The sequence below is a fragment of the Choristoneura fumiferana genome, chromosome 24 (assembly GCF_025370935.1).
Source record: "Choristoneura fumiferana chromosome 24, NRCan_CFum_1, whole genome shotgun sequence".
Taxonomy (NCBI): Eukaryota; Metazoa; Arthropoda; class Insecta; order Lepidoptera; family Tortricidae; genus Choristoneura; species Choristoneura fumiferana.
The window spans coordinates 7898392-7911947 of record NC_133495.1 but is presented as its reverse complement, the minus strand read 5'-3'; the positions used below and the strand labels follow the sequence as shown (position 1 = coordinate 7911947).

The following is a 13556-nucleotide window of genomic DNA, read 5'->3' as shown; positions in this document are numbered from 1 at the left end:
CAACTTTTGTACTTCCACGCGTTTCTGGGACAAAGAATCTTGCTTGATAAACAGACAGACGATCAATGGAGTGATCCTTTATAGGTATAGAACCCTAAAAATTATAAATGATATTACGAAATTAATTTATTTTATTACCCATGAATATATTACTTCCCAATTTTTATTTTTTTCTTAAATACTAAAACAGCATTTTCCGCATTCCTACAACTAGCACAAAATAGAACAAAACAATCTGACCACTATTATTACAACCATAATTACGTATAACGCCTTATGCATTTGAGGGTCACAGTTATACTGGACATACAAGGAGTGTCATATAAGAAGCAGTACCAAAAAATCTTGGACCACTGTTAGATTGAAGATACATGGTTTTCAGAGACACAGTTATGGTGGTTGGTCGCTCAATGCACATCTACTGGTGCGTTAAGGCAGGTTCAATACACGTGATTGTCGACAAGTCATAAGATGTTAGCGGTTTTATTTAATTTTTGTCGGTACTGTTTCGGTAGTAGCAGTTAGGTATAAAAATTACAAAGACCGAACAATCTTTCCTAACAAGAATAAAGTCAAAAGTTGAAAAAAAGGAATGACATGCCTCGTCTATGGTCTATTAAATGTTGGTTGCTTGCTCCCAAAATGTTTAAATTGCGTAAATAATACTCGTTGGCTAGTAATAGAAAATTAGTAATATACTGGTGCCATTCAACCGTATAGGTCAATGAATTACGTTACAATATATTAAAAATTCTTATTCTTAAAATGTTTGGTGATTCGAATTATATATAAAGCAAAACCAACGAGACGAAATACAAATCACCCTTGTCTCACGCGACGCGTCCATATGAGTATCTCGCTCTTTTCTTTCTTATCGGCTCGTCAATAACATAACCAACAAAGCTAATGGCTGACTATAATTTTATTGTCCTTGAAAACTTTAAAAGCTGTCGAAGCCATTGCATTTCAGCAAGTTATAAGTTGTTATAAGTTGCCAGTGACAACGGTATGCATTTTGCAGGCATCAATGTTGACCGCTGACCGCTTTTGACTTGCGCCTATTTTAAATCAAACCATTTATACTATTCTCGTGCCATGGTCATGGATACAAAGCGTCGGCGTAATTCAATTATGTGTACGTGTGTATGTATGGTGTAGTATAAGGGTGTGGATAATATTGTTAGAGACCGGAACAGTCATTATCTCCGACATTTTGTTAGGATTTTCTTTATTTTTGTTTGTGTTCGCTATTGTGCGTTATACCTATTCTGTTCTGAGACAATTAACATCGTTTTATTCATGTGTGAGTTATGGAAGTGGACACATTTTAGCCATATTTAGTCATGTACTCGTTAAGTTACTTTACTACTTTATTTTTATTACCTAGGCAGGAGGAGAGTAGTTAATGACCACGTAGTAATACAGATTTTAGAGAGAGAGAGAGAGAGAGAGACATTTATACATATTCGATACACACTTGCTCAGTTTAACCATTTTCGAACAATTAAACCTTAACAAGTCAGGCCAGGATTTGATTGGATTTGATTTTACATGCTTAAATCCCGATTCTATGGTAATATCGGAATAAAAAGTAGCTTATAGTAGCTTATTCCCGATATCTAGTCAAATATCTACAGTCACCTGCATTAGCAATACCTGACATATTCTACTGACCCTAGAAATAGAGTCGTATCAGATATTTATGCACGCTGTTGTGTCAGATATTGGTACTAATTGTGGATATGTGCTTTTATACAATCTGTTCTGCATGTAGCTGTGTGTGTAATCATTCACTTCAACTTTCGTGGCACTACATCCACACCCGAATCCATCCGCCGTTTTAGCGTGAAAAAGTAACAAACACTTGACTTTTGCATTTATAAAATTATACGCAATAACCTATACCTTTCTGAGTAACTAGTTACCATTAGTCAGCTACACTTATTCGGAAACCTGGCCAGTTGTACGCAACTGCGTTGTGAGTTGAGTAATGCCTTTGTTGACATTCCTTGGCTGCGAAATTTCCTGATACACAGTATCACAATTGTACTTCAATTATAGACATATAGGATACTAGCTGTTGCCCGCAAGTCTGCCTCCCGTAGGGTGGAAAGTTTGCACTTTCCCAAGATATACAGTTAAAGTATTTAGCCTACAAGACCCAAAAAATACGGAATAATTACTCAAAGGAATCCTTTATTTTAAAAAAGAAACTAATTGAATTCATACATTCAAAGGGTCTGTTTCACATTGTTCAAGTAAGTACAAAATGGTAAACAACAAATAAAGTATGTGGCAGCTAAATGTCTCGAAATTAATTTTTCCATACACTATATGTCCGTTTCTTTTTCTTTTTACAACATTTCTGCGTCCTAATTGGGATTCATAATTTAAATCAATGCACACCAATATAAAGAACTAGTGTTTACCCGCTGCTTTGCACGCGTAAATCATTAGATACAGCAGTTGAATTGAATTTCCGGGATTTTATTAAATTCTCGTGGGAATTCCCTAAAAATGTGTTATTCCAGATGTTTAGCTATCTATATACCAAATTTCATGACTCTTAAGCCCAGCGGTTGTTAGTTCGAGATTTTATCCCTATCCCGTTGGAACATCGAGATAAAAAGTATCCTATGTTTTAATCCAGGTTATAAACTAACTTTTTGCCAAATTTCATCCAAATCCGTTTAGCCGTTTCAGCGTGAATAAGTAACAAACATACTCACTCACTCACAAACTTTCACAATTATAATATTAGTAGGAAGTAGGATATCATTTGTCACTAATTGTCACATCTATGGTCTCATTTGGTATTTTCTTCCTTCTAATAAGGGACTCGATGTAGACTCACAATGCTTCTATTATACCTTTCGACGTCATTATCTCAGGGCGGATAATATGGAACGAGCGTAAAATAATGTCCGAACACTATTATACAAAATTAAATGCATGTACGAAAATCGAAACAGGAATGACCCTATTGATATTTTTCCATACTTAATCTACACTGCAATCAAAATTCTGGAGCCTTTTGTTCTTAGCAAGTTAAAAGATATTTTATGTGTTTTGTGTTTGAGATCGAGGTGAACATTATTTATAACGAGTATAATAGTAGTTCCTAAATTCCTAACCTTACTTTTTTTAAATTTATCCCTGAAAATTGAAGGTCATTTACACCTTGAAACAAGTGCAGTGCAATTCTTAGGTCCCGCTTATACCCTCTCTTTCTGGCTACCCCTCACGAAACATGTTTGCCCCTTTTGGGATAATTATCCCTTAGTTCGGTACCAATGCTATATATATTGATCTTCAACTTTCGATCTGGTTTCAGGTGACAGCCTCGAGGAGCTCAATGGATATGGAACGATGCGGCACCGGAACTTCATCTCCTCGATCCTGAGCGGTACACCGGCCAAGAACAAGGGACTGGCCATATCCAACCCTCACGACTTCCGGATGGTGAGTATCCGGTTTAAAGGACCATATTGAGAGTAAAAAAGAGGCCGATAAACAAAAACTGTAGATAGCGAATGTTAAGAAGGCCTAGGCTATTTTGCGGCGTCTAAATTAACCAGAAAACCACCTATGCACCGATATTTGTTTGTTTTTTTTTTTACTAAAATTAAGCTAAAACCAAATTCTATGACGTTACGCTGAAATATAAGGTAACGTTTAAGTTCTTGTTCTATTTGTAAATAACATACTACAGTGAATATCTTATTAATTTTAAAAAGTAGTTAAGTATAATGCACATATAAAAATAAAGAATATTTACCTAAATTCGGAACAGGAATCAAATGAAACAACAGCTACTCACACAATATCAACTGCATATTTATACATTTCTTTTACAGGTATCGGCTATTATCGACGTGGACATAGTGCCCGAAACGTGTCGGAGGGTGAAACTGCTCAAGCACGGCTCAGATCGACCCCTAGGATTCTTTATAAGGTAATAAACAACATAACTCATTTTACATTCATTTCACACCGCCACTTCCCTTCGGCCCTAGCTTAAGACTTATTATCTGCTATCACAACTACGAAACTGAATTTTCCTGAGATAAAAATATCCTAGACAATTTTATAATCCCACCTTCTGGCCTAAAAACTATGTGGCAGATGGTCACGTCAATCCCTTATTAGCCTATCCTATCCCAATGTTGAACAAAGGCCTTCCTCCGATAGTTCCACTGTTCTATGTCCACTGCATACATGGGCCAGTCCTTCAAGAAGTAGTCCAGTTCATCCCGCCATCGCCATCTAGGTCTCTTTGTGGTGATCTGCCTGCCAGGTCGGTTATCTTGGCCCACAACTCGTTCAGCGTGCGGCAAACCTGGCCAGCCCAGTCCCACTCCAACTTAGACGCCGTTCGACCTACATCAGTAATTTAAATCATGAAAGAAGTAGAGGAATAAAAAGTAGCTATATCCCACGTTAACCCCTCGTATGCTTAGAAGCGTATCCGTGCCAGTTCATGTACTGCGTAAGCACGGATACGTTCCAAATCTACGAAGCGGGCAACCTCTACTGACGTAAAGTTGCCGAACCGAGGTGTCAAATTCTGAAACGGCTCCCGCATACGAGGGGTTCAATGAAGTTGACAAACTATCACGCAATAGTTCACGCCGATCCATTGCTCCGTGACTCTACAAAGATACAGTAAAAACACAAACAACTTAGCTAAGCAGTCTACGTTTTCATATTCAACCGTCCACAGAGACGGTACGTCGGTCCGCGTGACACCCAACGGCGTTGAGCGGTCGCCGGGCATCTTCATCTCGCGGCTCGTGCCCGGCGGGCTGGCCGAGTCCACCGGCCTGCTCGGCGTCAACGACGAGGTGTTAGAAGTCAACGGCATCGACGTCTCTAACAAAACCCTCGACCAGGTAGGCATCAGTATCCTCAGAAACCACCTCCTGAGTAAGCATTTCTCCTCTAGTATAAGAATGACCATCTAATGCACTTGGACTATCTAATCACATTCGTTTTCACCGGGCGCGCTAAAGTTCCCATAATTTTCACAAGTGATACTGTAATTTTTGTCCGAATTATTTATTACACTGAAACTGTTAATTTTTCTGAAAGGACCCGGGACCTAAAGTATGGAAAATTTGGTTTCAGTTAAATATCCTGAGATTTTGATATGTTAAAGATTTCAAAGTCCTGAACGAAAGTCTCTAGAGGTGCTACCTCTACTGTATTTCCCTTTCAGTTTAGTTTAGTTTTTTAGAGACTTTTGTTCAGGACTTTAAAATCTATAACATATCAAGATCTCAGGATATTTAGATCTGGGGCCTTTTAAATGGTCGTCTTATAGAAAACTGTAGGTTAGGTTATTGGATTCAGAGAAATAAGAATTATGACGAACATGACATGATGATTCTATGATTCTGGCTTTCAACAACTATGCGAGCCGATTATAGACCCATTTTTTCCCCACTTCTTTCTGTCAAATGGTATATGATGATAGAAAGAGATGATTGCGATCGCGAACGTCAGAGCGTTAGACAATACGGCCACAGATGATTGTTTGTTCCAATATATGGTTCTCAATAGGTCTCCAATAAGATCCTTTCATCGAGTGAATAGTTAGTTCCTCTCTAAAACAGTGTTAAAAGGCATCTGCATGCATCGAGGTATAATCAAAAGAAATTTACGATAACTTTGTAAGGAAGGAATTACGACGGCAGTACCAGAAGACAAGCTGCTTTGTGCTTGATCTGGTAAAACCATAGAGCAGAGAAGTTGTATTGGTCCTTTGCTTATACTGTTGGCTCTGGAGTCTGGAAGTCTTTAGTTAGAGGGTGTTGATCTTACAATGATTGGATTTCTGACTATTATGTTTTGATTTCAGGTGACGGACATGATGGTGGCAAATTCGTCCAACTTGATCATCACGGTCCGGCCAGCCAATCAGCGCGCCGGGCCGCCGCCGGTCGATGCCGCGCGGAACTCACAGCCTAGCAGCGAGCCGGACGAAGACAGGTATAAATAAATATCACACTTGACACTATTTGACCTAGTCCCAAAATAAGCAAAGCCTGTGTTATGGGCACCAGATTTTATACATACTTAAATACATATCAACACCAACGACGCGAGACCAAACATTCATATTTTTTTATACTGATATCTGCTCCGACTGGGGATTGAACCCGGGACCTCGAGCTTCAGTAGTCAGGTTCTCTGACCACTTGGCTATCTGATCATCAAAACAACTCGAACGATCTGGGGCGTACAGTGAGGGTAGACAGCGGTAGTGCTAACAGCTGGGCCTTGCTGGTGGCTCGATGGCGGCTACGTGCTAGTACAGCTGCTAGCACTGCCTACCTACCCTAATTGCATGCCCTATGTCCTTCTCTAAAATAGTCCTCTTCCAATTCCTTGCTCAGTAACTATATTAACCGTCACCATCGTTCCAGATTCGATCAAGATGAACAGGACGAGATTGTGGATCTCACAGCAGTAACGCTAGAAGACCAGCCCGAGCCAGCTTTCCAAGTGCCCAGCAAGGATGATGGACAAGTGTTACACCTGTAGTGCTGGACCAAATGGTAGTGTAGTGATAATGGTGCAAAAGTGTTAGTTGCATGGCTGTTCAAGTGACCATAGGAATATTTTGTATCCAAGTGAAACTTTGGGTAAGTCTGCTATAAATATTAACTGCTTGGCTAAAGTATAAATTCAGCAGCAATGAGAGTGGATCAATAGGAGATTTGTACTGAGCGAAGCTAAGAAAATGAAGTAATCCTATTGGGGAATGCACAATGTATTTCTTAACAGGCAAAGCTTCGCTAGATGGCGTAAGTAACAAGAGGTCAGATTTATATTACAGTCTTGTTTGTGATTGGCTCATTTACATGTTTAACCAATCACAAATTTAAAAATTGACAAACGGAACTTGTGATACTTGAACCTCTCACAGAAGCCCTCTTTGCCGTTATTTTTACTGTTAATATTATGAAGACACAGCTATGGTTTTTGTGGTTGGTTGTGATTGCATGATGATCAATAGACAGTCTACAGAAAAATCACTAGCATAGATATAAAAAAAAAATAGTTTCGTTATTATATTCTTATGGTCACTTTTATTGTTCTGTAGCAGCATTTAATAGTTTGATTGTGATCATTGCACCGGATAGCGTATGCAAAGTCTGCTATTGCTAGTGTATAGATGGTGGGGATCATTTATCATCAGGAGATCCGCTTCTTTGCCTCATTTAGTAACAAAAAAATCTGGTTTTTATATGGACTTAGCCTGAAATAAACTAACTAAAGAGGTTGTAGTAAAGTTTGTATGAATCCTGTGCCTATGGCCGCTTGTAGACGTCACTTGTTTTCACCGGACAATGGACCTTTTTTTCCGGACTTGCGGTGTTCTATGGCTTACAATGAATGTGTAGGTACATGCACCAGACACTTGTCTGGCGATGAAGCCATACAACACCGCAAAAGACGGTCTGTTGTCCGGTGAAAACAACGTAACTCTTTAAGCGGCCTATATCTTTCTATGTCACACTATGCAATGATTGAGTGATACTTTGTGCTACTGTTAAGAGCTTCCAGACTAAATGCCTTAAAGGGGGGACTCCTATTAATGTTAAATCTTAAATTAGAGACGCCCTGACAATTTAATATTAAACAAGTTTAATGTACATTAAAATTAATTCGGGGTCTCTCAGTGCGTCAGTCAAATATCTCATTTGAATAATGAATTGTGTTGCACCATTATGAACATTATTACTTAAATACTTAAATTTAAGATGAAAACAAGCATACAACTAGTGCTATTTACTCTTATTACGTACTTATCAACTACATTCCAAGTTTGGCACACTTGCAAATTGAATTCTTGAATTATTTGAGAACTGTGTGATAGGAAATTTTGTGTTTAAACCAATCACGAATTTTCAAATAAATCGAGATATTTTCTTATGTTTAGTGGTCGACAGACTTAACACATTCATTTTATTAATGGTAGATCAAGGTTCGAAACCATCCATTGTATTCAGAGGCCTTAGACCCCGAGGCGCGCGTAATCGTAACCGCTTTCTTCCTTTCCACTGTAGCATGTCGTTTGACAGAAAGAAATGGCAATAGTAATTGCAATGGCGCGGGATTTCAACAATAGACATGGATGCGTTGGTTGAATGCCCAGACCTAACACTGGATGTGTCCAATGGATACTGTCCATCTACTAGTAATGCCAAAACTAGTATTCACTTAGAATGTGTTAAACTTCTGCCATACAGGTAATTTTAAACCATTACGTGGCAAACAACATCACAAATACTCTAAAGCAATAATAAAATTGGTCAATTTTATGTCAAAACTTAACATTCCAAGAGGTATTGCTTAAAACGTTTATTTATAAGTGATTAGTTCCCTTTTTTATAGAAATTGTTTTAATTCTATGGACAATAAAAAATAGTTTTTAAATATATTTAGTGTCAAATTCCATCCATTTGGAAATAAAAAGTATTCACTTTCATAATGTAAGTAAAAAAAAGTAAAAGGCGATAAAATATGCCGTTAGCCAGTAGGAGGCGAAGAATTTTATGCAATTTAGCATCAAATTCAAAGTCAAACCCCCTTAATCATAAAAAGGTTATGAGGAGATGAAGTTATTAAGTGATTTTAAGTATGTTTTGTCCGTCTGGCGTCAACAAGTCTCTTCATATCAGTTATTTATGCCTGTGGTAAAAGAAATTAGTTTATTTTGTGCATAATGTGCACAAAATGGTCATATATAAACTGAAAATACAGTCAACAGCCAGTAAATTATAAGCCAGGCATTACATATACAAAGTTATTATCCTTGTAATTTGACAAAACTAGACACAATATTATCCGCTCCTTATGTAGTCAACTAATCTGTACAGAAACAGCTCACTTATCTAAACCGTTCTTATTTTATTATGTTAGTATTTAAATTTAATATTAAACTCTTCCTATGGAAGGTGCTATTATGATATGTAATCAAAATTCATGGAATGAAATTATGTGGAAACATTTGATTACAAAATATTTTATATCAATTTTCGTAAATCGTGGAACTCTAGACGTAGGGAAAACAGATTTATTGCTTAGCTCCCACTGCATTTTACAATACAAAAACACAGGCTAGCACACTGCTGTTATATATAAAGCATCCATCCTTTTAATTAACTAGACACGACGTAGTGTGTATTATAGACGAACGACAATATCTTAAAAGACAACTTTTTATGTTTACATGCATGATGCGAGTAATTTCAATGTCACACAAGTTACATTACATTGCCGGGCCGTCGGCTTATGCGTTTAGAAGTGATGCATCAACTACAGCAATTTAACACGAAACCTCAAATAAATCTACTTAGTTTAAACTTTCACGTGTGCGGGACTGTAATGGTGGAGGTGCTGGGATCTTGAATCAATACCAATACTAATGATTAAGAGTATAGTATTTCTGATTTTTTTATCATTCTCACCAACATTACTTAATTAAAAGACAAAATTAGTTATAATAGATAATAATAATTTATCCGAATTGAATGAAACTTTAACGAAAACGTACATTCCAGCTAAAGACATTATGTGCCTTGAATCTCTATATCTTGTTTTATACGCAATTAGCTTATGTATACATAAATATGATATTAATACGGTTATTTCCTACGACATCGACCTAGAAAACATTTCATTTTGAATACTACATAACTTCAAGGTTTTGGGATAGTTCTAACAGTAATTCTGAACTATCGGTCTACTGATACATTTCAGTTTAAATAATACAGGTCTAAATAAATATTTAAACATTTAATAAAACGCCTTCGTGCCTTTTATATCACCCTAACTGATTGTTGTCTATTTGCCTATTTCAAGAAGCATTATTGTTTTTTAAAATGTGTACACTCGATTAATTTGCAACTTCACGCTATTTTATATTGCATTCTGTATTCCTATCACTATGATGTCCTTTGGTTTCTATCTACGATGTGAGAACTTAGCGCATTTGTAACGAGCTAAAAATCTTAAACCATGAGTTCTAAATAATATAGTCAACGTTATTAACATTTAGTTTTTATATTTTTCATATCTACTTTTATTGTATCAAATGCTTAGTTTTTTGTAGATCAAAATAAAATTAATTTCGAGCTTAAATTATAATTTGTAGGTTTATTTGTATTTAATTTACTTAAGGCATGTATTGTTAAGTGTAGTTATACATATCATGTTTGGGTTAGACATATTTCATGTTATTCGGACATTTACTAATTTCTGAAATGTTAACTTTATTCGCAATCTTTACAATTACAATGAACTTATAATGTTTAGGTGGACTTTGACAGAACTGTACAGGCAACTTAATAGTTTATAGACGCTATTCAATTCAAGAGTTTATAGACGCTATTCAATTCAAGAGTTATTTTTGTATCATTTTAGACGGTAGTGGTGCATTGGCGTTGGGAACTGTATTTTAATCCTGTCAATTATACTTACAAATCATGTCTGGCATATTTATGTTTGGAATCTCAATATCATATCATATTATTCCACGAGGGTACCAATTAGTTATAAAAATATTTATATTTCTAACATATGTTTCTTGGTTTGCAGCAGAATGTAAAGTCCGTAACAGAATCATCATTGTAATTAATTATACTGCTGACTATATGAGTACTTAAAACTGTATTAAATCAATCCTATAGTATTATTTAGTATTTTTCATGTATATTTTTAAATAATGATCAGTGTTTCGTTTGACATCAGTTTTGTTTCCACATTTTATGTTTTTATTCTTGTTCAGTTAAATTAAATGTACTTAATATTGTTTTTTAATCACACGTTGCCTTTAGAGTGGTTTTATAACATGTTTTTGGACAAAATTTACGTATTCATTGCTGATTGGCTCAAAATTGGTCCAAAACGATTGTAGTCAAATGATTATACATAGTTTAGGAGATACGTTATATTTACACTCTAAGCTAGTATACATTTGTGTTGTATGTAATAAAATATATTCTTATTTATTTGTCTGTTTTTTGGCCTCATCGCGCATACATATATTACTATCACTCAGAGACAAAAAGCCTGCATTAAATATCGCATTTATATTTCTGGTTCAATCAATATTCATTGTGTAGGTATAAGCAGCTAATGTTGTTACCTAAAAATATAAAATAAATATCAAGCAAGTGGCAAAAGTGCGTCAAATCTGAGAACGCAAGCGCATAAAAGTGATTAGAAAACTGTCACTTTTCGTATAGTTAGTGCCACAAGCGTTGAAGTGAATGATTACACACACAGCTACTTGTCGTGTAATGACAGCAGGAATTTGACATTTTCATTCATTTAATTCGTTCTCCTTTTGTGCAATCGTTTATTATTTTTAGGTGTGTGTGTAATAATTCGCTTCAACTCTCGTGGCACTATACCTATACTTGTTTATCTAGTAGTAGGGAAGGAAGTAGGTACAGTCGCCATCCATCAAAGATTCGGAGCGGCCAGGGTGATCAAAAATAGCGATACATGAACTCTAATGCTACTAATATTATAAATGTGAAAGTTTGTGAGTGAGTGAAGCCGTGGTGGCCTAGTGGATTGACCTATCGCCTCTCAAGCAGAGGGTCGTGAGTACAAACCCCGACTTGCGCCTCTGAATTTTTCGAAATTCATGTGCGGAATTACATTTGAAATTTACCACGAGCTTTGCGGTGAAGGAAAACATCGTGAGGAAACCTGCCCAAACCTGCGAAGCAATTCGATGGTGCGTGTGAAGTTCCCAATCCGCACTGGGCACGCGTGGGAACTATGGCCCAAGCCCTCTTGTTCTGAGGGGCACAGGGGGTTCTGGGCACAGGCCCAGCAGTGGGATGTATATAGGCTGGGATGGAGTGAGTGAGTGAGTATGTTTGTTACTCCTTCACGCTAAAACGGCTGGATGGGTTTGGATAAAATTTGGTATTTTGATAGCAGGCATCTGGAATAAAACATAGGCTACTTTTTATTACGATTTTCCCACGGGGTAGGAATAAAATCTCAAAACAACAACCGCTGGGCTTAGTCATGAAATTTGATATGACTTTTTTAATGTAACGTCAATGAAAACCACGATTTAACTGTCGGGAATTCCCACGGGAATTTAAAAAATCCCGATATTTCAATTCAGCTGCTGTATCTAATGATTTACGTGTGCGAGGCCGCGGGTAAACGCTAGTACCTTAATAATAGTGCCTGTGCTGATATTTTTGACCACCTTGGCCGCTCCGAAATATCTAATAGCGACTGTACATAATGAAATTTATATCTACCTGTACATATTGCTTTTCTTTACCGTGTGCTTTACGACGAAATAGGTAATAGATTAGGGCCAAATTACCCACTGCGCTGCTGTCTTATAGAATAAGGGAACCGGTGAAATACTGGCACTGAGCACAGGGCGGCCACGCCGTACAAAATACGCGTTCTTGGATCTACATAAGCACGACGACGTCTGTACACGCTTCAATGTGTGCGTAATATAAGATACACAGGGCTGACTAACGCAAAACCTTAGTACTATTAAGTGTCTACTACCAATGATATTTAAAGGTACTTATATGTAGGTATGGCTTAGATGTGCAAATAAATGTAATCGTTAATCTTACCTATTTATTAACCTACTTAAAATGTGTCTGTCTGTGTATTTCTGCATTATTATTTTCAATTACAATAGATATAAGACTACAAACCGAAATGAATTATTCGGTAGGTAGTTTCATGTATTAATTGCGATAATTTCAGAAAACATTATTGATTTATAAAAGGAAGTAGGGAGGGTACCGTTGCCATTTCGCAAAATGATTGCTACCGAACTTAGTGCCGTGCGGCCAACATACATCGCGTCGCGCAGCGCGCACCCGACAGCTTTCCTGCGGTTTTCCTGCAATCTGCGCTTGAGGGGTGGGGTAACTTGAACCGGTGCGGGGCGGAGCGTGGCCATTCTGTACGTTAGTACTATTATATATTCTATGCTTGAGGTATGCTATTTAGCCTCTAGGGAACGTATCAGCGCTCCTCTGACACATCACGAGCAAGTAGGACGTTTGATGGTAAATGAGTGCCACCATGAACATCTGCTGTTGCAGATCATCATCCCACTTGTTTTTTTGTCCCATATTTTTACATAAATCATTATAATTTAGATCTACGACTGCGACCAGCTGTCTGAAAGAAAATAACAAACAAAAACAGATCAAGTTCACACGGTTTAGTTCGCGCTATTTTTAGCTGCCTATCTGTGTCAGCCCTACTCTATGTCAAGGCCAGTTCTCTGGAAAACCAACCTTATATCCCTAGTTCTTAGGTCGAATTTGGAGCGCTCATATCTTAAAATTAGTGGTCTTAAATCAATCGATATAGATCATATTGGATTTTTTCAGACATGCGAAAGTCGTTTGAAAATGGATCGTATGGCGTGGTTCTAAGGGCGGTAGTGGCGTGGTTGTTTGTAATAAAATTTAATGCTATAGACAGACCAGCATAACGATAGACAGATGTTTGTTATGCGATTGATGTTATGAGCC

At 37.1% G+C, this 13556-nt stretch overlaps 1 protein-coding gene across 1 annotated transcript in view; it reads left to right on the top strand.

Annotated features, from left to right (window-relative positions):
- par-6 (partitioning defective protein 6) overlaps window positions 1-10387 on the top strand; it is a 32727-nt gene extending 22340 nt beyond the window's left edge. Inside the window, exons 3-7 of the mRNA XM_074106592.1 lie at window positions 3335-3462; window positions 3858-3955; window positions 4724-4892; window positions 5861-5991; window positions 6429-10387. Of these exons, the coding sequence (XP_073962693.1) occupies window positions 3335-3462; window positions 3858-3955; window positions 4724-4892; window positions 5861-5991; window positions 6429-6546 (644 nt within the window). The 3' untranslated portion in view covers window positions 6547-10387. The remainder of the gene's footprint in view (window positions 1-3334; window positions 3463-3857; window positions 3956-4723; window positions 4893-5860; window positions 5992-6428) is intronic.
- Window positions 10388-13556: the final 3169 nt, after the last annotated feature.